This window comes from Vigna umbellata, chromosome 2 (genome assembly GCF_029865625.1).
Source record: "Vigna umbellata cultivar VRB3 chromosome 2, Vumbellata_1.0, whole genome shotgun sequence".
In the NCBI taxonomy this organism is placed as follows: domain Eukaryota; kingdom Viridiplantae; phylum Streptophyta; class Magnoliopsida; order Fabales; family Fabaceae; genus Vigna; species Vigna umbellata.
Genome location: NC_142166.1, coordinates 35,735,392 through 35,763,088, shown reverse-complemented (window position 1 = coordinate 35,763,088; position 27,697 = coordinate 35,735,392). Strand labels below are relative to the sequence as shown.

At 35.1% G+C, this 27,697-nt stretch overlaps 1 protein-coding gene and 1 pseudogene across 1 annotated transcript; one reads left to right on the top strand and one right to left on the bottom strand.

Annotated features, from left to right (window-relative positions):
- Positions 1-4,094: 4,094 nt before the first annotated feature.
- LOC148203882 (uncharacterized) lies at positions 4,095-16,637 on the top strand (annotated as a pseudogene).
- Positions 16,638-22,607: 5,970 nt separating this feature from the next.
- On the bottom strand, positions 22,608-26,179 carry LOC124821789 (NAC domain-containing protein 91-like). The gene is made up of 6 exons (XM_088106633.1): positions 25,735-26,179; positions 25,085-25,362; positions 24,701-25,006; positions 23,729-24,040; positions 23,175-23,570; positions 22,608-23,089 (listed from the first exon to the last, which is right to left on the bottom strand). The coding sequence occupies exons 1-6, from the start codon at positions 25,937-25,939 to the stop codon at positions 22,799-22,801; spliced, it is 1,788 nt and encodes a 595-aa protein (XP_087962759.1). The 5' UTR covers positions 25,940-26,179; the 3' UTR covers positions 22,608-22,798.
- Between the last annotated feature and the right edge of the window lie 1,518 nt (positions 26,180-27,697).

Here is a 27,697-nt window from a genome sequence, read left to right as displayed (position 1 = left end):
GTTTTATTTTTAGGCTTTTGTTTCTATTTGCATTATTTGTTTGGGTTATTGGTTTTTACTGCATACCCCTTGTATGGTAATCCCACACCCCTTTGTTTTATTTATTAGACTTATTTGTTTTGTTTTCACATAATAATCACAAAATAAAATAAAAATAAAATTCAAAAAATATGTTTTAAAGGTTAAGCACACGTGAGACCCCTCGCGTTGTCCTTGTGCTAGAAACCTTCCCTTCTTCTCTAAATTAAAATTAACAAAAAATATGTTTTAAGGTTTAGGCACATGTGTGATCGCACGCATCGTCCTTGTGCTGAAAACCTTTTCTCTTTCTTAATTAAAATTCCAAAAATATGTTTTAAAGGCTTAGGCACATGTGTGATCGCACGCATCGTCCTTGTGCTAAAACATTTTCTTTTCCTTAAGTAAAATTAACAAAAAATATGTTTTAAGGTTTAGGCACATGTGTGATCGCACGCATCGTCCTTGTGCTGAAAACCTTTTCTCTTTCTTAATTAAAATTCCAAAAATATGTTTTAAAGGCTTAGGCACATCTATGATCGCACGCATCGTCCTTGTGCTAAAAACCTTTTCTTTTCCTTAAGTAAAATTAACAAAAAATATGTTTTAAGGTTTAGGCACATGTGTGATCGCACGCATCGTCCTTGTGCTGAAAACCTTTTCTCTTTCTTAATTAGAATTCCAAAAATATGTTTTAAAGGTTTAGGCACATGTGTGATCGCACGCATCGTCCTTGTGCTGAAAACCTTTTCTCTTTCTTAATTAAAATTCCAAAAATATGTTTTAAAGGCTTAGGCACATGTGTGATCGCACGCATCGTCCTTGTGCTAAAAACCTTTTCTTTTCCTTAAGTACAATTAACAAAAAATATGTTTTAAGGTTTAGGCACATGTGTGATCGCACGCATCGTCCTTGTGCTGAAAACCTTTTCTCTTTCTTAATTAAAATTCCAAAAATATGTTTTAAAGGCTTAGGCACATGTGTGATCGCACGCATCGTCCTTGTGCTAAAAACCTTTTCTTTTCCTTAAGTAAAATTAACAAAATATGTTTTAAAGGTTTATGCACATGTGTGATCGCACGCATCGTCCTTGTGCTAACAACCTTTTCTCTTTCTTAAAAAAAATACAAAAAGGTATAAAATGTTCAAAAAAACCCAAAAACATCAACAATTTTAAACAACAAACAATCTTCCTAACCAGAACTACGTGATCCTTGATTCTCCATCGAAAGTGGAGATAGTAGGAGCAAGGCTAGCCCTTGTCAGGTTCACTTTCCCAAAAATCCAAATTTATCCGTAATCATTTTCTCAAACAAATCTTTCAATCAATTTCTCAAACAAATCTCTCAAACGTTTTCAAAAAGAACTACGTAACCCTGATTTCTCATTTTGAATGAGAATACGTAGGAGCAAGGTCAATCCTTGTCGGGCCCAAAAAACTAAAAAATATGTTTAGTTTATTTAGAATTTTATTTTAGGGGATAGTTAAACATTTTGAAAACCACATCATATTCGTGCATTTAGTTAAAGGTACTGCCTTAGGGCAGGCGGTCTGGGGGTGCTAACACCTTCCCCACGCGTAACCGACTCCCGAACCCAATCTTTGCTTTTCGTGGACCGTGCTTTATCGTTTTATGGTTTTTCCGTAGTTTTCCAGAATAAACTATGGTGACGACTCCAAATCTCTTTCCAAAAACCGTTTCTCTTTTTTTGGATCGTCGTCCCGTCGCGATTCCGGTTGCGACAAGTAAGATATTGAGGGAAAACCCTAATTGATATAGTATTAGTTCTTTCCCAAGACTGTTTATTGATAGGCACGACTATCATCATGATTTATAGAAGTCGACGACGCTAATCAGCTTTTGAAAGTACTTCCGGGCGATTTCTTCCTTCATCTTTCCTTTGGTCACCATGGAGATTCGAAAATCTCACGTTTTGTGTCCAGCGCGATTTAGGGTTCGTGGCTAATTTGGGGGTTTTCAGATTTGTGATTATGTTTTCTCTTTACAAGTTTCAAATGGTTTAATGGAGAAGAAAATAGATGATGATGAGTTCGGTTGCGGCGTGAAGAGCTTGAGCGCTGGTTACATTGGCCATGGTGGCGATTTGCCCTCACGGTGGTGGATGCAAGGAGATGAATTAAAGCGAACATGGTGGAGTCACGATTTTGATTTTATGGTTACTTGATTGCAGGTTGATGGTGCACGAGGAAGATGATGGTGGTTTTGAGGCGTGATTGGGTTCTCTGATGATGGTTCTGGGTGGTGCTTGACTGTAATGGAAGATGACTTTTTTTAAAATTTTTTAATCAAAATGTTAAAATGTTTGTAAATTCCACGTAGAGCTCTATGAATGCTATGTTTAAAAAACTTGCCACGTCAACCTCCCACTTCCTAAAAAACTTAATCTCGTTAAGCCAATTTAACGACAGGGGTCCAATTAATTCAAATTAGCACTTTTTAGGACTCAATTAGGAATTTTAATAAAACGGGGATCGAACTGGGAAAAACCCACAAAAATAGGGACAACTAAAGGGGTTTAACCTTTAAAGTGCTTATTGAATCTACATTTTGGTCTTTTACTTATATTGTTGACTCTTATAGTGTGTGACATGTTAGATTATAACATGTAAATTTATTGTATGTTATTAAATTACAATAATTATAATTAATTTTATGAGGACGTGACTAAGAGCAAGGGAAATGATCCACTTGAAGGACTTAAAGAACCTATAACAAGGGTTAGAGCAAGGAAAGCAAAGGAAACTCTTCAACAAGTATTGTCCATGTTAATTGAATAAAGGCCCAAATTTCAAGGAGAAAAAGCCAAGATTGTGAACTACATTATGGCCCAAATGTAGGAGAACTAAAGCACTATTTTGCTGTTGTTTTATTTTTAAGTTAGTTTGTTTTAATTAGTTAATCTTTGAATAATTGGCTGACCAAATTATGTCTTTGGGTCACTCAATTAGTGGACTTTAGTTTGACTTTATTTTCAAGTTATAATAAGGCCCCAATTTGGAAACATAGAAATCTGCCCTTATAAGCTTAACTTTTTGAATCAAATGCACAAGCCAAACTTTTATGCAGAGAAATTAGGGTTTTATCCCTTCTATCTTAGTGAGAGTGATTCTCCTAAGTTCTTGACTGATTCAAGAACCCTTTGGTTGTACCAAAGAACATTCCATCCTTTGTGTGTTGCCTCCTATGGAAGAGTGATTCTTTTCTTTTGTTTATCTTTATTTCTTCATTAGTTTTTCTCCTTCTCGATTTATAGAGTATCTATTTTCGTCCAATTTATCTCATAGTCATAACTTGCGTTCTACACATCTAAATTGAGTGTTTCTTGAGCCCAATTTGTAGTTCAGAACGTGATCTTTCACACTGTTTTTGGAAACACCCAAATCGAAGTTTTGTAGCTCAATATATTGGCGTTTTTAAAATTTTGCTCCTCATTTAATATTAAATCTTGAAATTTCTTTAAAGGTTCTAACCCTAAAGATTCCCAATAAGTCCTTTTGTAAATGTAGTTCACATGATTTGGTATTCAAAGCTTTGGTTTAAGTTTTTGAACGTCAAATTGGTAATATCTTATCCTTCTTTCTCTTTTTACCAATTCATTACCGTATTTTCACATTATTTGTGTTTGTGTTGAATCATTAAAGAAGTTAGGCCATTGTAAAAAGAATATATTACAATATTTAAAAAAATTGTTGGACTGAATGATTCATGTTTGAGAGGAATTTGTTATTAGGAAATATATTGGTGTTCTTGAAGGATTGTTACTAATTGTCTTGTTTACCAATTTTCTTTTAGTCCTTTGTTGTTGTGTTAGCCTTGTCTTCTTCTTTGTTGACCAAACCTTATCATGCACATATTGGTGGATTGGTTTTTTTGTTGTGGCCATAATCTCTTGAATTTCCTAAGAACCCAAGGAGAATTTTAGTGGTAAAAGGAAAGAGAGTTTCATTAGAGTGAAAGTCAATCTGTTGAGTGCAAACACTTGAGTGGGTTAGAAAAGTTTCAAACACCACCTATATATATTTTGTTCTTATTATCTTGATCTGTTTGTTAATCATGGCAAAAAGGAACGATATTCAAATACAAATTGTTGCATTATCTCAACACTCAGAGAGATTGATGAAGCAACAACAAGATGAGTTCCATGATAGGTTGGATCAATTAGAGAATAGAACCCCACCAGGAATAGGAAGGCCAAATAGGAATAAGGGGAGAATAGAAGGAGTAAAATTGAATGTGCCACCTTTTAAGGATAGGAGTGATCCTGAAGCTTACTTAGAGTGGGAGCTCAAAATTGAATATGTATTTTCTTGCAATAATTATAGTGAGGAGCAAAAGGTAAGGCTTGCAGCTATTGAATTTTCTGAATATGCTTTAATTTGGTGGAACAAGTTGCAAAGAGAGAGGGTTAGAGATGAGGAACCTATGGTGGACACTTGGGCTGAAATGAAAAGGGTTATGAGGAAGTGGTATGTACCTTCTAGCTTCCATAGGGACTTAAAATTGAAACTTCAGAGATTATCTCAAGGAAACAAGGGAGTGGAGAAGTATTATAAGGAGATGGAGATTCTTATTATCCAAGCCCAAATTGAAGAAGATCATGAGGTAACTATGGCTCGTTTCCTTAGTGGATTAAATCATGATATTAGAGATGTTTTTGAGTTGCACGAGTTTGTGGAGATAGAGGACCTTTTGCATAAGGTCATACAGATAGAACAACAAGTAAAACGAAAGAGTACAACAAGAAAGAGTTCTGCCAAATTTAACCCTTCAAACTAGAGGGATAGAGTAAAGAAAGATGGTGTTGTCTCCTTTAGCAATGTAACTCTATCTAACCAAGGAAAAACACCTCAAAAGAAACCTGAACATCCACCACAGAAGACTAAAGAAATGAAATGTTTTAAATGTTTGGGAATGGCACATTATGCCTATGAGTGTTCTAAAAAGAAGATTGTTCTTCTTAAGGATAATAGGGAATACACAAGTCAATCTAATAATAGCGGTGGAGAGGAAGAGGATAGTGATGGAGAAGTGAAAGCTAATGAAGGAGAGTTTTACATTATTAGGAGGATGTTGGGAAGTCAAGTTAAGGTCGAGCATTCATCTCAAAAGGAGAACATTTTCCATACAAGATGTTTAGTTAATGGTAAAGTGTGTTTGGTAATAATTAATGGAGGTAGTTGAACCAATGTGGTCAGATTAAGATTAGTGTCAAAGATGAACATGGACACTAAACCACATCCCATACCATACAAACTTCAATGGCTTAGTGAAGGAGAAGAAGTCTGAGTGAAACAACAAGTGGAAGTCCCTTTCTCAATTGGAAATATCAAGATAAGGTCTTATGTGATGTGGTTCCCATGGAGGCCAACCATATTCTTTTGAGAAGGTCGTGGCAGTATGATAATAAAGTCATTCATGATAATTTCACTATCAAAATTTCTTTCACCTATCAAGATAAAAAGGTTGTTCTCAATGCCTTATCACCCAAAGAGATGTGTGAGGATCAAATCAAATTGAGAGAAAAGTTAGTAAATGAGAGAAAAAGTGAAACACTTGAGAGGAAAGAGAAAAAGAGTGAAACAGTTGAGAAAAATATGAGAGAAAATGAAACACTTGAGGGCACACAACTTTATTTAGCAAAAGAAATGGAGGTAAGGAAGGTGCTTTGGACAAGGCAACCCCTCTACTTATTGTTTTGTCAAAGTCAAAATTTATATGCTAACCAATTTGATAAATTTAAATTGCCTCCTAGTATTGACTCTCTTTTGCAAGAATATGAAGATGTGTTTCTAGCAAGTGTTCCCGATGGTGTGCCGCCTTTGAGAGGAATTGAGTATCACATTAATATCATTTTGGGAGCAACGCACAAGAGACCAAAGAGATTGACAAGCAACTGACTGAATTGATGACTAAAGGTTGGGTTAGAGATAGCATGAGTCCATGTGTTGTACCTGTGATTCTAGTGCCCAAAAAGGATGGTTCATTGAGGATGTGTGATGGAATCGTACTTGATGTAGTCCTCTTTTTGTATTTTTACTTTTTATAGTTTAGCTCTTAAGGAGCATGGGTTACTATAAATACCCAGCTCCTCTATTGTATTGTCACTTTTGAGATTAATGAGAATTAAGTTTTCTGAAATAGAAACAATTCTCTCTTGAAAGTCAGGTTAGAGAGTCCAAAGACTCCCTCTAGCCACCTTCCTTGCACACTGCCTTCATTCTCATTTTCCTTGATTTCCACTGTGCTCCACATTTTCCTTTCTCCTCCACGACGTCGCTTCTACACCAATCCATTTCCCTCTACGTGGCGCGCCTCAGCAGCTACAATTGCACGCGTCAGCTCCTTCACTCCATATCACTGACATTCGCTCTCGCGCATCAGACACGCACAGCGTCATTGCATTTCACCCTCTCAATAGCTCCTCAGCCATCAACCACATCCTCTTCACTGGTTTTCTTTGGTTTCATCCACTTCAATCTTTATTCTACCTTGTTTCCGTTATTGCAACCCTAGATCCAGGTTTTCCACCGAATTTCATCTTCTCCGCTAGGGTTTCGTCTCACTTCCTCCTTCATTTTCATTATTCCTTCATTTTTCACCGAACAAACCTTATTTCCTCCGTTCATCCTTCTTTTCAGCCGTTCAATCTGTCATTTGAACCGAATAATCGGTTTATATTGAGTCTCTTCACCATTTTAGGGTTTCTTCGAGGTTTTCCAGTGTCCGGTCTCCTTTTTTTTTCTTCAATCTCGAGTTTCTTATTCCATTCCGCTGCGTCTTCACTCGTCGAAGAGGCTTCGAAGATCCGGATCGCCTTCTACTGCCTCCGTCGGTCCGAACTCCTCAGGCTTCGTCCATCAAGTGGTATCAGAGCTCAGGTTCGAGCACGCTTTAGAGGTAAGTATCTCGGTTCGTCTCTGTTTCGAGTTGTCTTATGTTCTTGCGTTTCGAGTTGTCTCGGTTCATCTTATTTTGTCTCGGTTTGATTCTATTCTTTGAGTTTTATTTCATTTGATTCAGTCGTGTTTTTGTTGTCTCGCGTCTCTAATTTCAAATCGTGTTGATCTGTTTAGCTTGTGAGTTGTTCATCATTTTCCTTTAATGTCTTGATTTGTTTTTCTGATTTGAGTTGTTGCAAATCTTGTTTGTGTTTCGTGTTTTGAAGCTCTTCATATCTATTTCGGTTTCCAAGTTGCGTTTCCTGTGCCTTGAGTCTTATTTCATTTTAATTCGGTGAATCTTCTTATTTGAGTCTTTTAAGTTTTAAAATCCATTTCTGTTTTGTCTATGTCATGTTGCTTTGTTTTAATTGTCAATTAAATCTGAATTTAACTGATTCAATTGAATTTTTGCTTTGAGTAAGATCTGTCCATCATCATAAGCAGTGACATTCAATTGAATGAGCTTGATGACAGACTTCAACAGCAGTTTTAATGTCATTTCATTTATCTGAAGCTGTTGAGTTTTTGATGCTGACTATTACATGTAATTGTATTGCACTTCTGAAATTCTGTGAGCTGAAAGTTGAATCTGCTTGTGGATAGCAAATGCACACCAATTAAGCTATGAAATGTTGCATTGAGCTTGGGTGCAAGATGCTTACAGCAGCATCAGTCTCTAATTTGGCCAGCTACACCGAACTGGTTTTCTTTGAAGTATGTGTTAATGTTCTTGAGTGTGTGTCTATTCAGCTTAGTATTAGTTCATTGCTAAGCTTCTAGTTTCATCAAATTCTAGAGTCATTTGTGTCTTGCATTTGGTGTTGTTTAAAATTCTGTAATTTTTTTTTTTTGAGTTGAATCATTTGTTTCTATCAGGACTTTTATCTTGTGAAGTTGAATTGAAATAGAAGTCAAATTCTATGTTGTGAATTGTAGCAAAAGAAAGTGAAAGTATAAAAGCATGAGTTCTTGTGATTTGAAAAAGAAAAAGCAATTAGAAAAGAAGTATTGATTGAACCACATAAAGAGTCAAGTGGCAAGTGCAATTCACAACACAGTTTCACTCCTAATGTTTCTCTCCTTTTTCTGGTTCATCATATAATTGGATTGGATTGAACATTTTAGAGCAATTGGTAATGCATTATTCTATTTCAGTTGCAAATCTGTGTGGTCATGTATGATTCAACTTGAAGTGATTTTTATTGTTTTTAAAATCTGTTCTAGTTCTATTCCTTAGGTTCTATTTGTTGTGCTTACTTTGATCAAAGCTTTGTTTCTTGTTTGTCTTAATTGAATTTCCTGGTTTTGTCTCAATGCATGTGAACTCTGATCTGCTGTTCTTAATTTGAAGCTTTTGTTGCTTTCATAATCTGATCTAGAGTTGTCTTAAGCAATAGATCTGCTGTGTTATCCTTATTTGTGGCTGTTTTGTTCTGGTTTCTGATTTTTGCCTTAGCCTAGCCATTCTTGTTTGAGAAGCTGTGATACTTTGGTTTCTGGAATTTGAAAGAGGGTTTGTGTGCTTGGTAGCATTTTAGGTGGTGGTGGTCTGGAATACTCTCCAGCTGTGTACTGCCAAGGGAGAATTTCCTTCCAAACCTTTCCATTTTGAGTGCTTTAAGCTTTAAGAGAGACTGATTTTTGTGAGTTTTGTGTGGCTGCATCTGAAAGCCAAATATTCTTGTTGAGTGTGTTGTAGTTTCAAGTGATGAAATGAGTCCAGTTTTTGAATCTGAATTGTGCTAACCAACTAGATTGCATAGTTTTTGTCTTCATTTCCATTTACAGGTGGTGCTGGATCAAGAGTGATTTACAAACGCCTGCTGCAGTGAAGCCGTTGAGCATACCAGAACCTTCATTGAGATTTTACGGCTTCAACAGATTTTAGCTTTAAATAAAATGAGGCAGAAACACTTCACATGGAAGTGTTGAACTAAAGGGAGTATTTTACCTTAAAATTGTTTCTGTTTTTTTTTTTTTGGTTTAAATAGCCCTGTTATAATTGCCATTGTTTAACAATTCTTGAAGTGTGGAATCTGGTATGACATTTGTTGCAGACTAGGATTAGCCAATGTAAATTCTGAATGGGTTTCTAAGAATTGCTGCATTGTAATTGAAATGAGCAGGTTTTAATTAACTTGGATGGTTTATTAAATCAATATGGTTTCAGTATAGAATTATATCCATTTGAATTTGGTTTAAATGTCCATTTTTCCTACATATGTGTTGGCTGTTGTAGAGAGAGTTTTTGTGTGTGCAGAGCTGATGTGAGTAAATCATTAGTTGAGAAAATTTTTCGTTGAGCAGGAGTTGTTTGCTTGAACTATTCTGTCATATTCAATTGTGAATCCACTTGTTTTCCTTTGCCACTGCATTGTATCAGTTGTAAGAAGTGGTTTCTGCACTTCAATTTAAGTTCTGATTGAACTGCCTTTCATATGTGCTTGTCTAATCTGGTTTGTGGTATGATCAGAACATGCAGTATAGCCTTGAAACCATAGTATCTCGTGAATGGTAATAGGCTAGAAGCAGCCACCCGCACTAAAGAGAGTTTTAGATTAATCGTTGATTTGTTTCAAACTGTCTGTGTGTCATGTAATTGTTAAGAATTGGTGTGGTTGTTGATTTTTTGTGAATCCTTCGTGCAGCAGATTTCAAGTTGAGAGCAAAAGGAATCTGCATCAATTGTACCGAGAGAAAGGGAAGTTTACTACCCTATATCTTTGTCTGCCATTTGTTTTAATTAAGTGAATCCTCACATCAGTTTGTGCATATGTGTTTGTAGAACTTGATCAATAGAAACCAAGAAGATTTGATAGCAGCAGTACTAAGTTGAGCACGTGGATCTTCATTTGAACAAGGTGTTTGGGTCAGATCGTGGCAGCAGCAACATCTCTAATTGGACAGGACTGAGATTGACACGAAGCAAAGTGGATCACGTGAATGTGGGCACCAAGAGCACCGTAGCATAGGATTTCAATTTTTGTTTGTATTTGTACTGGGTTTGTGTTTGCCCACTGTTAGTTTTAGTTTTTGTTTTGTAAAAGGGCCTTTTATAAAGTCCAAGTTCATTGGAAGAGTCCTTGGTGCTCTTTCAAACTCTTGGCAACTTTATTTGCTTTTATTTTTAGCATAGCTAGACAGGTGAATGTGTCTTGTTAGCCAAAGCTACAAGCTTCACCATAGGAGTAGAATTTAATATTGACTTGATTTGTGTATCTCGTAGGGGTCATTAGAGTCCGCTGGTTTCCTTAGTGTTTTGTTTCTTTGATTTTGTGTTCTACGTTTAGGGGTGATTTAGGCTAAAAGGGATTAAACTCTAAGTCTTTTCACACTAGAGTCCGAAGAGTATAGTCTTTTAGTGTTTAATTGTTTGTGATTGTTTGAGTTGTGTACTTTGTTTCTAAAGGTGATTTTAGTTTAAGGGGTAATTAGTTAGTAGCCTAAGACATTTCTGGCAAGGCAAGACTTGGTACTTAAGCAGCTCTTTAGCTCACCTCTCTTACCTGGGACTTGTCTAAGTGAAAATTTTGAACCCTTTAGATTAAGAAAACTTTTAAAAACAAAGATGTCTTCTTATGGTTCATATAGGTCTTCTAGGTTAGATAATGTTGATGAAATGTTTAAACAAGCTAGGAATCTTCCATCCTTTGGTAAAGACATAGGTGCATTAACATACCTAGCTTGGGAAAAAGAAATTGATAAAATAAATCTTTGGTTTTATGAAGAGAGTGAATATTATGTCCTTAGCATATATCTCTCTAAGTTAGAAGAAAATGCAAGTGAGTGGTGGGATGAAAGAAAAATCATGTTAGGAAAGGTAGAAAGTCTTCCATACGTGATTGGCATGATTTAAAAGCTTGCATGAGAAGAAAGTTTGTGCCTTCAAGCATTAAAAGAAACCTAGAATTAATTAGGGATTGCATTGATGATGGAAAATTGTTTCTTGAGAGTTTAAAGGATCATGGGTTTCTTCGTAGAGAATTAGAATTTGGGGCAAGACTTAAAGAGATCAAGGATAAGAAAAGAGAAAAAGAGATTGAGAGAAAAGAAAAGGAAGAAAAAAAAGAAGAAGAGAAGAGAGAGAGAGAAGAGAACGAGAAAAGAGAAGAGAGAAGAAGAGAGGAATTAAGGAATGAAGAAGAGAGAAGAAGAGAAGAAGAGAAAAGAAAAGAAGAAGAAAGAAAAGAAGAAGAGAGAAAAGAAGAAAAGAGAGAAAGGCAAGAAAGAGAGAAGAAAGAAAAGGAGAAATTGTTACTCATGACAAATCCTATTCTTTCAAAGACTGTGGAACCTAAAAGGGAAGGTTTCCAAATCTTTACTTCTTTTTCAATAATTGATTACTTTTCAATTTTTGACTTCTCTTTCAAACCAATTGTCATGAAAACATTTTCAAAATATGACAATTCAAATCTTGAGTTATTCTTATCTTTAAGAAAACAATTAACTCAAGATAAAATAGAATTTGAACTTCTAAAATTTTCAAAGATTACTAATCAAAGTATTAGATGTTCTTATTCTCTTGTTTTTAAAGAAAAATTCTTTCTTGGATTGATATTAACCGAAGATATATTTGATGTGTATTGCAGATTCGTGTTTGATCCAGGAGGAAGAAAACTAGATCTAAAAGAATAAGGCCACTCCAAGATGGCCATTCTCCCAAAGATTGTGTGGAGCTTCTTCATAAGGCGATTGCCAGATTTGAGGACAAATCTTTTTTTTAAGAGGGAGGGTATGATGGAATCGTACTTGATGTAGTCCTCTTTTTGTATTTTTACTTTTTATAGTTTAGCTCTTAAGGAGCATGGGTTACTATAAATACCCAGCTCCTCTATTGTATTGTCACTTTTGAGATTAATGAGAATTAAGTTTTCTGAAATAGAAACAATTCTCTCTTGAAAGTCAGGTTAGAGAGTCCAAAGACTCCCTCTAGCCACCTTCCTTGCACACTGCCTTCATTCTCATTTTCCTTGATTTCCACTGTGCTCCACATTTTCCTTTCTCCTCCACGACGTTGCTTCTACACCAATCCATTTCCCTCTACGTGGCGCGCCTCAGCAGCTACAATTGCACGCGTCAGCTCCTTCACTCCATATCACTGACATTCGCTCTCGCGCATCAGACACGCACAACGTCATTGCATTTCACCCTCTCAATAGCTCCTCGGCCATCAACCACATCCTCTTCACTGGTTTGCTTTGGTTTCATCCACTTCAATCTTTATTCTACCTTGTTTCCGTTATTGCAACCCTAGATTCAGGTTTTTCACCGAATTTCATCTTCTCCGCTAGGGTTTCGTCTCACTTCCTCCTTCATTTTCATTATTCCTTCATTTTTCACCGAACAAACCTTATTTCCTCCGTTCATCCTTCTTTTCCACCGTTCAATCTGTCATTTGAACCGAATAATCGGTTTATATTGAGTCTCTTCACCATTTTAGGGTTTCTTCGAGGTTTTCCAGTGTCCGGTCTCCTTTTTTTTTCTTCAATCTTGAGTTTCTTATTCCATTCCGCTGCGTCTTCACTCGTCGAAGAGGCTTCGAAGATCCGGATCGCCTTCTGCTGCCTCCGTCGGTCCGAACTCCTCAGGCTTCGTCCATCAATGTGTTCTGATTGTAGAGCCATAAACAACATCACCATCAAGTATAAGCATCCAATTCCCAAGTTAGATGATCTTCTTGATGAACTTTATAGTGCATGTGTGTTTTCTAAAATTGATCTTAAAAGTGGCTATAATCATATTAGGATTAGAGAAGGTGATGAATGAAAAACTTCCTCTAAAACAAATATGGCTTGTATGAGTGGTTGGTTATGTGGTTCGGTTTGACTAATGCACTTAGTACTTTTATGAGGTTAATAAATCATGTTATATGGGAGTTTATTGGTAAATGTGTTGTAGTGTACTTTGATGATATTTTGATCCATAGAACTAGTCTTGAGTTACATGTTGGGCATTTGAAATTTGTTTTGAATGTGTTTAGAAAAGAAAAATTGTATGCCAATTTGGAAAAATGCATCTGTTGTACTGATCATGTAGTATTTTTAGGTTTTGTTGTGAATGCCAAAGGGGTACAAGTTGATGAGGAAAGGGTCAAGGTCGTCCAAGAATGTCCAACACCTAAGACTGTGGGTGAGGTGAGAGGATTTCATGGTTTAGCAAGTTTCTATAGGAGATTTGTCAAAGACTTTAGTACCTTAGTTGCACCTCTAAATGAAATTGTTAAAAAGAATGTGGGTTTTAAATGAGGAGATGATAACACTCTAGATTTACATATTTTTCTTTGTTAAAAATCATTTCTTAGACTTCTTTAGTTTTTAATTTCTTAGAATTAGGCTAGTTTTATGTTTTTCTCTTAATTCTTTAGTTTTATAAAATTCTAGTTAAAAATAGGTTTTTAGATGTAATTTTTAGTATTTATAAATAATTACGATATTAATATTTTTTTTAGAGAAAATCTTTTAATAAAAATCTTTTTCTTTACTTTTCTTTTAATTTTTGAATTGCTGAAATATTTCTTTTATTTTTCTTTTGGGCATTAATTCATTTTCTTATTGCAGAAAGGCCCTAAAAATTGGGTTACATATGCAAAGAAATTGGGTTGTTGGTGCAATGTATAATGAAAAGCATTTGGGTTGGATTGGGCGCTCAAATTGCTGGAAGCTACTGCTAGAATGTTGTTATTGCAAGCATTGGAATGGGCTGGCTGCACATTTTAATTGGAGTGCTGATTTCACAATGGATTGGCTGCTGATTGGAAGCCCACTTAATCAAAATGCTACAACTAAACTTGAGTGAAACGACTGCGTTTTGGGAGCACTGTTGTTGTAAATGCTGGTGGGCTGAAATCCAATTAGTGATGTGGTGCGTTTTGGTGCACTATTGCCTTAGGGGTTCTTTGCGGGAGCACTTCATTTGGAGAAAGAAAAAAAAAGCACTTCCCTTCGAGCTAAGCTAGGGCTCCCGTGAGTGAAGAGAGCTGGAGAGGAGCACATTACCTGCCCAGAGAAGATGACCGGAGTTGACCGATGAAGATAGAGAAGAGGACCAGAGCTGACCAGTGAGAAAGAAGAGCTAACTGGAGCTGCCAAGTGGAGGGCAAAGATTACAACGTCACAACAAGGTTCCCCTCTCCTATTTTCTTTTTCCCCTTTCTCTTTTCGTTCTCCAACCCTATATAAAGGGGTTTTTCTGCATGTAAATGGATATAGAGAACACTTCTTCACACACCTTTTACCCTTTCAGTTTACAGTTCTCCATTCTAGAGTTTAGGGTTTTATTCGCTTTTCTTAGAGTAGGATACTGTTCTTGATTCTGGATTTCGCTGATGAGATTCATGGAACCGTGACAATCCGTGAGCTCCTCATTCGGTGATTTCTGGTAAAGTGTTTGTAATTTTCCTTTTTCATATTAATAAAGTTCAAATTCGTATTCTCGTTTGTGTTGATTTTGTTCTGTGATTTTGATTTCTGCCATCGTTATGTTATGAGAAAATGAATTGGATTCTGTATCTCTGCATTCCATAATTCCTTTTGGAATTAAATGACTCTGTATTGAGCAATTTTTACCGAGAAGTCTTCTCGAGTTAGAGTTGAATCCAATGCATAAAGATTCATTCGGTTTTGTGTTTCTATTTTGTTTCTTTCTATTTTCCAGTATGTGTGATTTCAACTTCAGTGTTGTATTCCTATTCTTGTGAAAGTGTGCATTGATTGAATAATTGAGTGAGAATTTCCATTTTAAGTTCTGAAATATGAACTCAAAAGACCCTAAGGAGGGCTTACATTTCTCGGAATGTCTTTCTGAAGAGGAATTGAGACTCTTTCATTCAATTTAATGTCCACTCTTTCAGTTTTGATACATGTATATACCACTTCTTTTATGCATCTTTAGTTTTATTATTCAGTTTTACTTTTAGTTTCTTGCTTCATTAAATCATAGCATGTATAGATTAGTTTTAGTTACTGTATGCTTAGTTAGATTTTATCTTTTCCATACCTTAGGTTCTATTTTTTTATTTCTTCCTTGCATTTTATTTTTTTTCTTTTATACAGATTTGATTGCTTTATTCTTTTCTTTTTAAATTTCATTGTTTCAATTTAATTTCTTTTCCCACCTTGCATTAGTAGTTAATAATTAGGTAGTAAATATACAAGACTAAACTCTACATTCTGAAGCTTAATCATAGTTGAGTCCTTAGATTGATCCTTGGTTATTCCTTGACTACATTAGTGGGGAAACTGAGTTTGTTGGCTTTGATGCGACTAAAAGTGAGTTTAACAGGAGACAAACAAGAGGAGGCCTTTATTGCTCTTAAGCATATGCTCATTAATGCACTTATCCTTGCCATGCCTAATTTTGCAAAATCTTTTCAGATTGGGTGTGATGCATCAAATGTGGGTATTGAGGTTGCTTTGTTGCTCATTAATTGCTTATTTTAGTGAAAATTTAAGTGGAGATGCCATTAACTATTCTACTTATGATCAAGAATTGTATGCTTTGGTTAGAGCTTTAAAGACTTGACAACATTATTTGTTACCCAAAGAATTTGTCATCCATAGCGATCATGAGTCTTTGAAATACTTGAAAGGAGGACAAGGTAAGCTTAATAAGAGATATCCTAAATGGGTAGAGTTTTTAGAGCAATTTCCATATGTCATCAAGTATAAAAAGGGAAAAGGAAATATAGTGGCTCACTAGTAAAAAAAAAGAGATATTATCGTGCATGTTATGCCTCAGTTCACCAGAAACCGAAGCATAAAATGGCACGATGGCATTTTTGAAATTTTCTTGACAGTATAAGCCTCGGTTGTTTTAGAACCGATGCCATATAGGGTATATGGCCTTGGTTGTCTGCAGATTTGAGGCCAAAAATCCCTACAAGACTCTAACATTTCACATCTGCAATATGTTGTCATAAAGGATGCAGTCAGACCGTCAGGAATTTAGCCTCAGTTCTAAGGGAAATCGAGGCAAAAAAGTTGAAAAAAATTTCAAATTTGCCATTTCAAATCAATTTTGAATTTTTTTAATAGAATAGGTCTCGGTTCAACCGAGGCCATATCCTTTTGTAGGTTTTTTTTATTTTGAATTTTTTTCTAAATGGGTTCAGACTAAGAACCCTAATCAGAAAACTCTTCCCCATTCTCTTCTTTGTTCCAATTAGCGCGAGAAACCAACTTCTTCCTTTTTTTCTTCTCATGCACCACCCAATCTTAGGGGTGAGAAGTTCTGCGTATCGAAGAGAGACAATGACCTCACGGCGGTGAGAATGGTGGCACTGCGTAAGCATGACTCAAGCGTGTTCGCGCCTTCGATGGCGGTTCGCAGTGGACTTTTAGGGTCCTTTTGGTGCACTGGTAGACCTTCTCCTTTTCTCTTTCTTTTTCTGGCTCGCGATGCAAAAGGAGGTAGTGCCACTCTCTTCTTCCCCTTTTCCCTCCTTTTCTTTCGTTCTGATTCAAGCATCGTAGGGAGAGTTTTCTTTTTCGGCGTCTCAATGGGCGTTCTCGTGGTGGTGGGTTCACAGAAGCTTTCCTCCTTCGAAGCAAATGCGGGTTCGGTTCTAACCGAGCCTAGGTGCCAACGGCATCGCAGTGGCGAGAGAAGACGACGACGACGTGTCACCAGTGACTTTCGGCGACGACGACGAGGGTGAAGGGCTAAGTAGTAGCGTCAAAAACGACATTGTGATTTTGGTGGTGTTGATTTTGTGATTTAGGGTTTAGGTTGCTCTTCAATTTTGGGGGTTTCTATTATGATGAATTGATTATCTGATTTCTTCTGCGATTTGAGATGTAGGGTTTCATTTAAATTGAATTTGGGGTCTTTCTTGGTATGGTGTTTTAATCTTGTAATTTTGGTTAAGATTGATGGCTGGGATATGGGTTTCGTCTCTTAATTTGGGGTTTCCCGTTCGTTATTTGATTTTGGGTTGTTCTTTGGTTGCGCAAGTGGTATGGCGAGGGAGGCGTTGATGGTGGTGGCCATGAGTGTCAAGGTGGCCGCCGTTGACAACTTCATTTTGGCAGACTTGGAGTGAACCTTTTGGGCCAGTAGCCCAACGATGTATTTTTGGCTTGGGTTAGCAGTTTAGAGTGACGTGATTTAAAAAAAAAGGCTTTAACATTGGTTCTAGCTTGAACCTCTGTTATAAGCCCGTGTTATTACCTCGGTTTGAATCGAGCCCAAAAGTTTCCCAACTTTTTACCTCACTGGTATATGCCTCAATTCGAAAACCGTAGCATATGGTCAAAAACAACTGTTGTTGTTTCCCTTCACTACACTAGTGGCTGATACACTTTTTAGGAGGCATGCATTTGTTAACTCATTGGCAAGTGTACCAAATCTTTCAAGTAATATAAAATGGTAAGACCAAGTATCATTTCCCAAGAGACTCGTGTAATACTAGTTAATTACGCTATTAACAACTCATATAGACTCAAGAACAACATATTAATTGAAAAACAAGTGCATAGAAGATAAAATTTCAACTATACAAGTTTGAACTTTGGTGTTTGAAGACACTTGGACATGGACTAGACAAGAAATGGTATGAAATGACATTGTTAAAGTCAATTTTCACCTATTCACTCTTGTGCATACATAATTTCATCTCTTCTCCATCAAATTACTAATGTCAATCCATAAAATTACTCTAGCCCTAATTCCTTAGGTGAAAAATCCTAGCTTTTCCCTATTAAACTTCAATTTCTTATAAAATCTAACAAGCAAAACCCGCATGAAGAAAGTGAATCATCTTTCATTCCTAGAATCAATGAACCACTAGGACTCTTGTTTGAGTTCTAGATTACACAAGATACATTCACATACCCATGGATCAAAGATCAAGCCATGAACATCTCTATTACATGCAAGCTTTAAGATTGGACACAAGAATACTAGCAATTGCTAGAAAAAGCACATATATATTAGAATCATTCAACAAATACACAAGAGTTCAATAAATTACATCAAAGTAGCCAAAAACACATTTATTTAGAAAACAAGACAAAAGAAGAGGATTAACCAATTTATAAGCTAAAACAAAGTTGATTTTGCTACTAAAATGATGTCTAGATAATAGTAAGAATTAGCATTCATTGCTTTCTATGCTTGAAAATAAATTGTTTGGTCTTGAATCTTTGAAAGACATGTATATGCATGATGAGCATTTTGCTGAAATATTTGTTGCGTGTGAAAATGGTTACTAAAGGCATAATAGATTCTTTTTGAAATAGATGGAGAATTTGATTTAAGGAAAAATCCTTCTCAAAAAGGAGAGAATGATGAGGTTGTGATCAAGAGCAAGGGAAAGAATCCATTTAAAGGACTTGGAGGACCTATGACAAGGACCGGAGCAAGGAAAGCAAAAGAAGCTCTTCAACAAGTATTGTCCATGTTAATTGATTACAAGCCCAAATTTCAAGGAGAAAAGGTCAAGATTATGAATTGCATTATCGCCCAAATGGAGAACTAAAGCACTTTTTTTCTGCTATTTTATTTTTAAGTTAGTTTATTTTTAAATTAGTCCAATCTTTGAAAACTTGACTGACCAAATTATGTCTTTGGGCCACTCAATTAATGGGCTTTATTTTGACTTTATTTTCAAGTTGTAATAAGGGCCCAATTTGGAAACATAGACATCAACACTTAAAAGCTTAACTTTTTGAATCAAATGCAAAAGTCAAATTTTTATGCAGAGAAATTAGGGTTTTATCCCTTCCATCTTAGTGAAAGTGATTCTCCTATGTTCTTGAGTGATTCAAGAACCCTTGGCTGTATCAAAGGACTTTCCGTTCTTTGTGTGTTGCCTCTTATGGAAGAGTGATTCTTCCCTTCTGTTTATTTTTTGTTTCTTCATTGTTCTTTCTCCTTCTCAATTTATAGAATATCTATTTTTGTCAGTTTATCTCATAGTCATAACTTGCGTTCTACACATCCAAATTGAGTGTTTCTTGAGCCAAATTTGTAGTGCATAATGTGATCTTTCACACCATTTTGGAAACTGATAACGGTTGGAAAACCGTTATTTTTATACTTAATTTTGATACTAAACACACTCTTTTTGACTTAGAAGCTTGCTTAAACTCATGTTTTTGTTTTAGTTTTGTGAATAAGTGAGTAGAGGATATACTTATTGATTTTATCACTAAATTCCCTTAATTTTGTAGGTTATTGATATGATTTGGAAGAAGAGCAAAAGTACCAAGGATTTGGAACCCAGAAAGGACAAAAACAGTACCATACCGAACAGTAGGATGAGGGATAATCCAAACCAAACGGTGTAACTGAGGACCGAACGACTGTAGAAAACCATAGACAAGCCGAACGGTTTGTGAGAGGAGAAGTTGAATGAAGTGGTAGAAGACATGCCGAACGGTCAACAGTGTAAGACCGATCGGTCAAAAGTGAAACCGAACGGTCATGTGGCATTAACATTAATAAAGAAGATGAATTCATATATGCATGAGAGTAAATTAGGTGAAATCTAAACCCAACAACAATATCATCAACTTCATCCATTCATTCTTGTGTTTAGCCTCAATTGATCAAATTGTATTCATGTTTATTTTTATTGCATTTGCATCCAAAAACCCCAAAAATTTTTCTTTAGAGTCTTAGTTAGTTGAGTAATCACATAACTGTTTAGTGTTGTGAGTCTCTTTGGAAACGATACGTGGTCTTACCATTTATTATTACTTGATACGATTCGGTACACTTACCAAGGTCTTAACAAGTTTTTGACTCTGTTTTCGGGGATTAAAAATTTGTTTATCAGAAACACCCCAATCAGAGTTTTGCAGCTCAAGATATTAACGTTTTTAAAATTATGTTCCTCATTTTCTACTAAATTTCGAAATTTCTTTAAGAAAACATATTAAAGCTCAAAATTAAGAAAACATGTCATTTTGTTGAATGTGAAATCATATTAAAGCTCAAAATTAAGACCCAGATTAAGTTAAAATCTTATTTTTTTTCTTTGCAATTAAACATCGATAATTTAACTTTTTATTGTGCGTAAAAGAAAGGATAACAAACAAAACCCATTATGTTGTAAAATTTCCGTGTTGTACATGTTTCTTATGTTGAGGTGGAATGATGAATCTACAAGATGTAACTCAATTCCTTCTTAATTATTTCTTGACACTTGTTATTAACAAGAGCCATATTGTGTAAATGTTTTTGCAAAAAAAGAGAAAAGTGAAATAAAAATAAAATGGAAACAATAAACTTATAATTTTTATTTAAAAATAATTAGGAAGGAACTGAGTTATTTCTTGTAGATCTATCATTGAAACACTTCAACAAGGATTGTGGCATGACAAAGACCATGTAGTGAATAAACCCATTTTTTGTGTAACTTTATTTCCAAAAGGTTTTGTAAATTAACCCATGATGAGGATTTTGTAATGAAGTTTAAAATTGATGCCTCTAACTATAATTCTCTACTTTAATTGTATTATGATGTAACAATTTTTCAGTATAATAACAATATGCAAGTACTAGAGTTGGGTACCTTCCTACAAGTTAAAACTATTAATCAAACTACAATTGGGAATTAGATGGTGAAATAAATAATTACAACCAAGGGTAATACACAGTTCTTGTATCTAAAATTCCAAAACTCAATATTTAGTCTTTTGGATACCATCACCTTGCAGCTTTATACTTCATCCTCAAAAAGTGTTTTAAAATTTTTTTGCAAATAGTATTTAATATTACTTTGTAGGGGTTAGACGATAGGCACCAGTAGTTAAACACTTAGGTTCATAGAAAACGTTGAATGGAAAACTTGTTTAAACCAAAAAATAGTAAAGCTCACTTTGTTTTTATACTAGTTCGCTCCAAACTAAGCTACATCTAATTCTTACTTAAAATCTTTAAAGGGTCCCACTAAAAACGAGTTTAACCAATTCTGGTTTACAAACTAACCAAACTAGTTAGATGAGTTTCACCACTCTTGGTATCAACACTAGTATAATTGACTAGAACGTTTAACTCCATCGAGTTAAAATTTACAAGTGTTTGAATTTACTTCTGAATCTAAAACAACAAAGTTTTTTTTTTAAATCTTACAAATAGAAGATTATTCTCGTAGAGAGGATATGAAAACAATACAATGAACTTCTGAAAATTTATAAATGATTTTTTCAAAGATAAGTCTTAAGAGCTTAAAGAAAGAAAGCAGAGAGCATATAACAATAATCTTGATAGCAAAATTTCTTCTCTTTCCTTCACGCAATCCTCTTTATATAGACTTCTTCGAAAAAGATCGGTTACTCAAACCTTTTAACTTTCTTCTATGGTTATAACCTTCAAGGTAGAGTCAGAAGCTATGTTATGTCTTGGCAGAGCAACTATGCTAAACTACAAAAAGAGCAGGCAAAAAGCATGTAAGAGATATTCCTTGAATATCCTCTTATAACATCGTTCTAAGATGTTTGAAATTTGCATCAGACTACCATTAACAAACATTAAGCTCTATACCACTATCCCCTCTTGGTTCTAACTCAAGAGTTTCATTCAAGTACTTGGAATGACTAAGATTGAGGAATGAAGTTGAAAAATGTTGAAGTAAACAAAGATGGAAGAAGAAGAATGAGCAACAAATTAGGACTTCAACGAAATTTTCTCTAATATTTTTTTAAAATACAAAATTTTATGTTATTAAGTCGCGTCATTTAAAAAGGTTACATCAACATGTAACATTAACGTATTTTTAATGTCATTAAGCCAATTTAAAAGAATGGATCGGGTTCAATTATTTTAATTTTTAACAAGTAGAGACTTAATTAAGAAAAAAAAAAGTGAGAAACCAATCTAAGATTTAATCCAAAAATTAGGGACATTCAGAATGATTAAACCTAATTAAAATGTTTGTAGACAAGATTTTTATTTGGTTATGTAAATTAAAAAAATATTTCAATCCAACGAAATATACATGACCATTGTTACATAAATTATACTATTATTTTATACTTAATTGAAACATACAAACAAACTAGTAAAACTGATTGCTTTAAATTAAATAAAGTTACTCCTTATATATGCTCTATTTTATTTTACTTAAATTAAATTAAAGAACACTATATATACAAAAAGTGGCTAGCGTATGGACAAATGACACGGTTGGTAACATGAAGAAAAACCAACTTCTAAAAATTTTAAATTTCCTCTTAAACTTCCTCTTATAAACAAATAAAGAAAAATAATTAAAACACTTCTTAAATCCCTTGCACTTAAATCTCTCTCCTTAGTAAATCACTAAAAGAACAGGCAGAAAAATTAACCTATCGATTTTAGAATACTCCAAAAATAAATACCACAATGTACCGAGTTACCACCGTAGCAACGTTATTGAAGCGAGGTGGATAAAATGTCCACGTCGAAAAGCTGTTTTCTCCGTTAGCAATATATATACAATAAATAGTATGGTATGATATTATTCGGCCATTATGGTAAGTACTCTCACTTGCATATTGTTGAAACACTAGAATTGTCATTGAAAGTTAGATAATTTAACACTTTCAAGTTATTTTTGCCACCTTTGTTAATATGAAATGGAGATGCAGCAAACTCAAAAGGAAGAGCTAAAAAGTTGGGGGGAGGAACTGCACTTCCAATGTACATCAAGAGTCTCCAAACTAGCCAACCTGTGAGTATACATATAATACACCAACCAACTACACGTGCACTCGCATATATATTCAACTATCAACAACTCTAAGTAGACCCTACACGCCTCTACTTAATTGGCACAAAAAAGATATAGAGGCAAAAACAAAAACAAAAACAAACGAATGATCTCCTAGCAGTTTAGAATTTAAGATATCCGCAGATGTCAGTAAAGACCACTAATGAGACCATTAGAAAGGCAGAAACTACAAAAATAGAAGAGCACTTGCTACGATTGGAGGCAGCCTTTGAAATGTATGGCACTCTTCTGAGCAATAAAAAATCTTTCAACCCAAAGGTAGAACTTGCTTTTGCAACTTGACGAGAAATCTTTCTATTGCCATTTGCCTCTGGTGTCTTCTGCAGTTCATTCCCATCATTAGTAAGCGTAGCACTTCCATCCGAAACATGGTTTTCTGAAGCTTTCTCCTCCTATCAAAGAAAAACAGGTGTCACTCACTACACACGCGACTACACACTTACGTTGACAGACAGGCTAAACAGATAAAATTCTTACCACAGCGATGATTGGTTTTGAATCAAGCTCTTTTTTCACCATCTTATTTTGCGCCTTCTGCGCCAAACGGATTCTCCTCTGTGCTGTACCCTGTGTTACGTTTGCACTTAGCTTTTCAGTTTGAACCACTCTAGTCCTTCTAATGATTCCGGTATCCCCACTAGGAACGGTATTATAGATTCTGGGTGGCGGATAATCATGGACTACATTGTATACTTGGCCCATATTGATATCAGGAAAATCTCTCTGGGAAATGCTTTGAAATAACTCAACATTGCTCTTCTGCTCATCACCACCACGGGCAATGGGGATGCCAGTGGTGCTGCAAAATTCTGGAGCTATCACCAAAGGAATCTTTCTGTCGTTTGCCTCCTCGGCGTAACCAGCTTGCATATACTGCAGCATACAGTAAGACTAACATTATACAGGAGGCAGGATAACCGCTTTAGATTGTTATAGCTAAAACCAGGAGTGGGAAATACCGCAATTTATTATTGAGGCAAAACCTACCCAGAATGAACAAAAGACAAAATAATGTAGGAGCTGTTACTCACTATTATATTGGCAAGTTCAGAATCTATATCGCTGCCTAATGCGCTTTTCTGAACATTAAACGAGGGGTAGGGCCACTGTTGATCATTGGGCTCCTCGTAGGGTAGTTCGTCCCAGTTAACAACAGAATTTAAAAAGTCTGAAATGTTTGTCTCATTAGTGCCATATTGAAGCCCATACCGACTATCTGATTCACTGTTTGGTTGATAATGAAATTCTGGTTGAACAAGTGCAAGTTCAGGGGAGAATAACTTGTCATCCAAGAGCTCGTTTTTCGGGTCGTAATACATATCAACGTTCCATGGCTGAAACTCCTGCAGGTAAAAATCAACCATAGGAACTAAATCAATTACTCCAGTGTATGAAAAACCAAATCGGGGTGAATGAAAGAAATAAAACAAAACAAATGTATAATAGTCATCTTTTTAGTATATCCAACTCTCACAAATCATAATTAGCAGATAAGGTATATTAGGTCTACTTTCTCCATAAACACTTTTAGAAGAGGAAAATAAGAATAAAAAACGAAATTAATTTCTCCATAAACTAAATTCAGTTAACGAAAGATATAGTTTATAGGAGCTATTTCTCATTAGCTTTTCCAAAATTTAATTTTTAACCTACGGACAAGTCAATTTTAATTTATGGGGAAAACAATTTCATTTTTCCTTATTTTTATCTCCTAAAACTGCTTGTAGAGAAGTTTCTCAAAACAAGCATAAAACCACTCTTCCCCGTAACCAGCTTCTGTCTTTTATAAAATAGACATTATGCTCTCTCTTGCTAATAAAGATTGAAATAATGTTTCAATGATCTTCTAAATAGCCTAAATTCTCCATTATGATTTTAAATTATTTTCTATTTGAAATTCTATGTCTAAATAGAAACGGCAAAAAAGAAAATACCATACATTTTCCCCATTCTAAACAAGTGATAACTAATAATAATAAATAAACACAGTTAGTCCATCTAACCTCTGCAGCTGGTGCCAAATATTTATCTTGTGCATCAGAAGCATCATATCCATCACTATGGCAATCAGCCGGAGTTATAACGTTGGATATTGCTTCCTCAGAGTGCGTAGGGACAATTGTCGGGTGCTTATCGTCTTCTGTAACAAGGGATGGGGACAATGCAACAACACCCAGACCCGACTGTATTTCCTCCGTAGAGTAATTGGCAGCAATCGGAGTTGAAGGAATCTGTTCTGCCTCATCACAGTGCGAAACTTCAAGGCTCTCATCATGTTTTTTAAACAAGCGACAAAGGACATATGCATTCTGGTAGAAAACAAATTGAGAATCATCATCACTTCATATAATTCCCAAACTAATTGTTAATCACAATACAATATGTACCTGTCCAGGATTGGTGCCATCAAGCTCCTTCAAGGTGGGGCGATACTCATGCATAACCCAATTGGTCCTCTTCCCTTTGGGTGCACGACCAGTGTAGAACACCAAAGTCTTCTTCATTCCAATCAAAATCATCCCAGACTTTATTTTACGATCCTTCCCGGTCGCCTTCCAATACCCATGACTAGTTGCTCTGTTCAATCGATGCCCATTTGGGTACTTTCTGTCCTGTGGACAGAAGAAGAACCATTCCGGATCCTTGTTCCGTATCACCGACAAATCTATAAAACAAAACCCAAGAAACAAATTAAAAAAAATAAAATAAAATAATAAAATAAAAACTGTAGAATCTCCGACACACCCCATGTTCCCAGACATGTCGAGCCTGAAATTATAATACAAGACATACAAATTATCCATCTAACGATAATTACTAAGATGCTCTCTGATACCTGCTAAAACTTTGACTCAAAATATAAGGGGATTTCAAGAAATCTCACGCTGTCTAATTAAACCACAACACCAACACCAACACCAACTAACTTTTCGATTGAATTAAGTCCAAATCCAAATCCTATGGGAAAACACTAACAAAAAAACAACACGGCCAGCATGAAGAGGTAATGATTGGAAAAGGTTGAAGAGAAAAATACCAGGCATGTCCCACGGCTCCCATTTGCAGACATCAATTTCTCGGATAACCCAAACCTCGGCACCATTGCCGTTAATCTTCTGCCGCAGGTAGTAATCGATGAGTTCCTCGTCGGTAGGTCTGAATCGGAACCCTAACGGTAGAGAATCCAGCGACACGACGGCGACATCGTCCCCGCGCGACGAATAACACTCGAGGGAACTCATGGTGACTGAACGAAGACGAAACTAAAAAAGAAAGAGAGAAAAAATCCGGAAAGGAGCTGCGATCAATTATAAAGAAATAAGAGGGAGCGGAATTTGAGAATCAAGGGAATAATTCAGAGACGATTGTGTTGTATTAGGTGCTGTGGCCCATAGCTTTTTCTCGCTTTTATTTTTCTCAGAGGTAACACGCATGAGCAGAGAAACTTTCCCAGGCACTGCAGTGTAGTGTAGTGTAGTGGTGACTCATTAACTTTTATGGATTTCACGTAGGAGAGAAAGCGCGTTTAAATTCCTCGTATATACCGTGTGCCATGTTTTACCCTCCCATTTCCTCGAAACTACGGTGATGCCACTCATTCAATCCAACGCGGTGAAGTCTTGTGCCAGCGACAAGTGTTGGGGTAAATCGGAATGTGATTTTGCTATTATTGACGAGAGCAATAGATTAGAGGAAAAAGGACATGTTGTTCATCAAATGCTATTTTGACACGTGTCACAAACGTGCACGATGCAACACTCATCTTACGTGCTCGGTAAGAAAACCATAGTCAACAAATAACAACGACAAATAAAATATGATGCTGTGCTTGTTTCCGAAAACTTTTAAAACATTACTATTTGTTTTCTAAAAATTCTAAAATCTTGAAATTTTTAGAAGAAGAAAAAATGAAAAAAATAGCATGAAGAGGAATTAAAATATGGAAGATATATAATGATAATATAAGGATTTGCTTAAAAAATAGAAAAAAAAAAGGTAAACAAATATAATATATTTTTTCTTTGTTATGAAACATGTGACATTTTAATTTTCCTTGCATAACTTTTTTATTAAAATTTTATTTTATCTAAAAATACTTAGATATTTACTCCTTGTATGCTATTTTTTTGTGGAAATTTTATCACAAATCGTTCAGAAAATATTACGTTGTAAAATTTAATATTTTAAATAATGAATCGAAAAAGAACGCATTTTTCTAATTTCAGATTTCCTTTGGACAAAATTTGATTCTTTACCCAATTATCTTTTGAGGGCATAGAGAATTTCTTTGAAAAATTTATGAGAATTTGAAACTGGAAAAATATATTTATCATATTTGATTCACTTTTTAGAATATAATATTATCAGGCAGCAATGTTTATAAGTAATAGATTGATTCGAGCTTTGTTAGTTTTATTATAAAAAGACATCATCTTACTCTTATTAAATCATCGTTAAAAAAAACTAAATATAACCGGACAAAGTTATTTCATTACAAAGTCCGTTTGTAATAAATGTTTATGCTTTTTTACTAAGGATGGAATACTATGCAAAATTTGCTCAGTTTAATTCAATCTTAAAATAGTAAATCGAAAAATATGAGTGTTGTTATGAATATACTTGTATTTTTATTTAGATAAGTGTTTGAGAATTTAATATAAGTCATAGAATCCAAATGAAAAAGTTAAATAATTCGTAAAGATAAAAATTCATAAATTCATTGTCTTAAGATTTTGAGTTAGAAATAGTGGCAGTCTCTTATATAGTTTGAACTCGAGTTTTATTGGTGTTATGTCTCTCTAATGAATATTTCATTGAAAATACCCATTAATTGTTGTGTCTCTTTGGTGTCTTTTCATATTTTCTTATGTCATTGACACTTCATAAAAAAATCCCTCTGGGAATAATCATCCTTCTCTCAAAAGTTTATTAGACTTTAAAAACCTTCACTCTAGACACATGAGTACTCTAGACACATGACTCTTAGTATGGATATACTC

Bases quoted from the DNA above. Each gene is read 5' to 3' on its own strand.
- LOC124821789 (XM_088106633.1), bottom strand. From the start codon at position 25,939: ATGAGTTCCCTCGAGTGTTATTCGTCGCGCGGGGACGATGTCGCCGTC. The intron at 25,363-25,734 runs GTATTTTTCTCT...TTTGTTTTATAG, and splicing joins GGAGCCGTGGGACATGCCTG to ATTTGTCGGTGATACGGAAC. The intron at 25,007-25,084 runs GTACATATTGTA...GTTTTCTACCAG, and splicing joins ATGGCACCAATCCTGGACAG to AATGCATATGTCCTTTGTCG.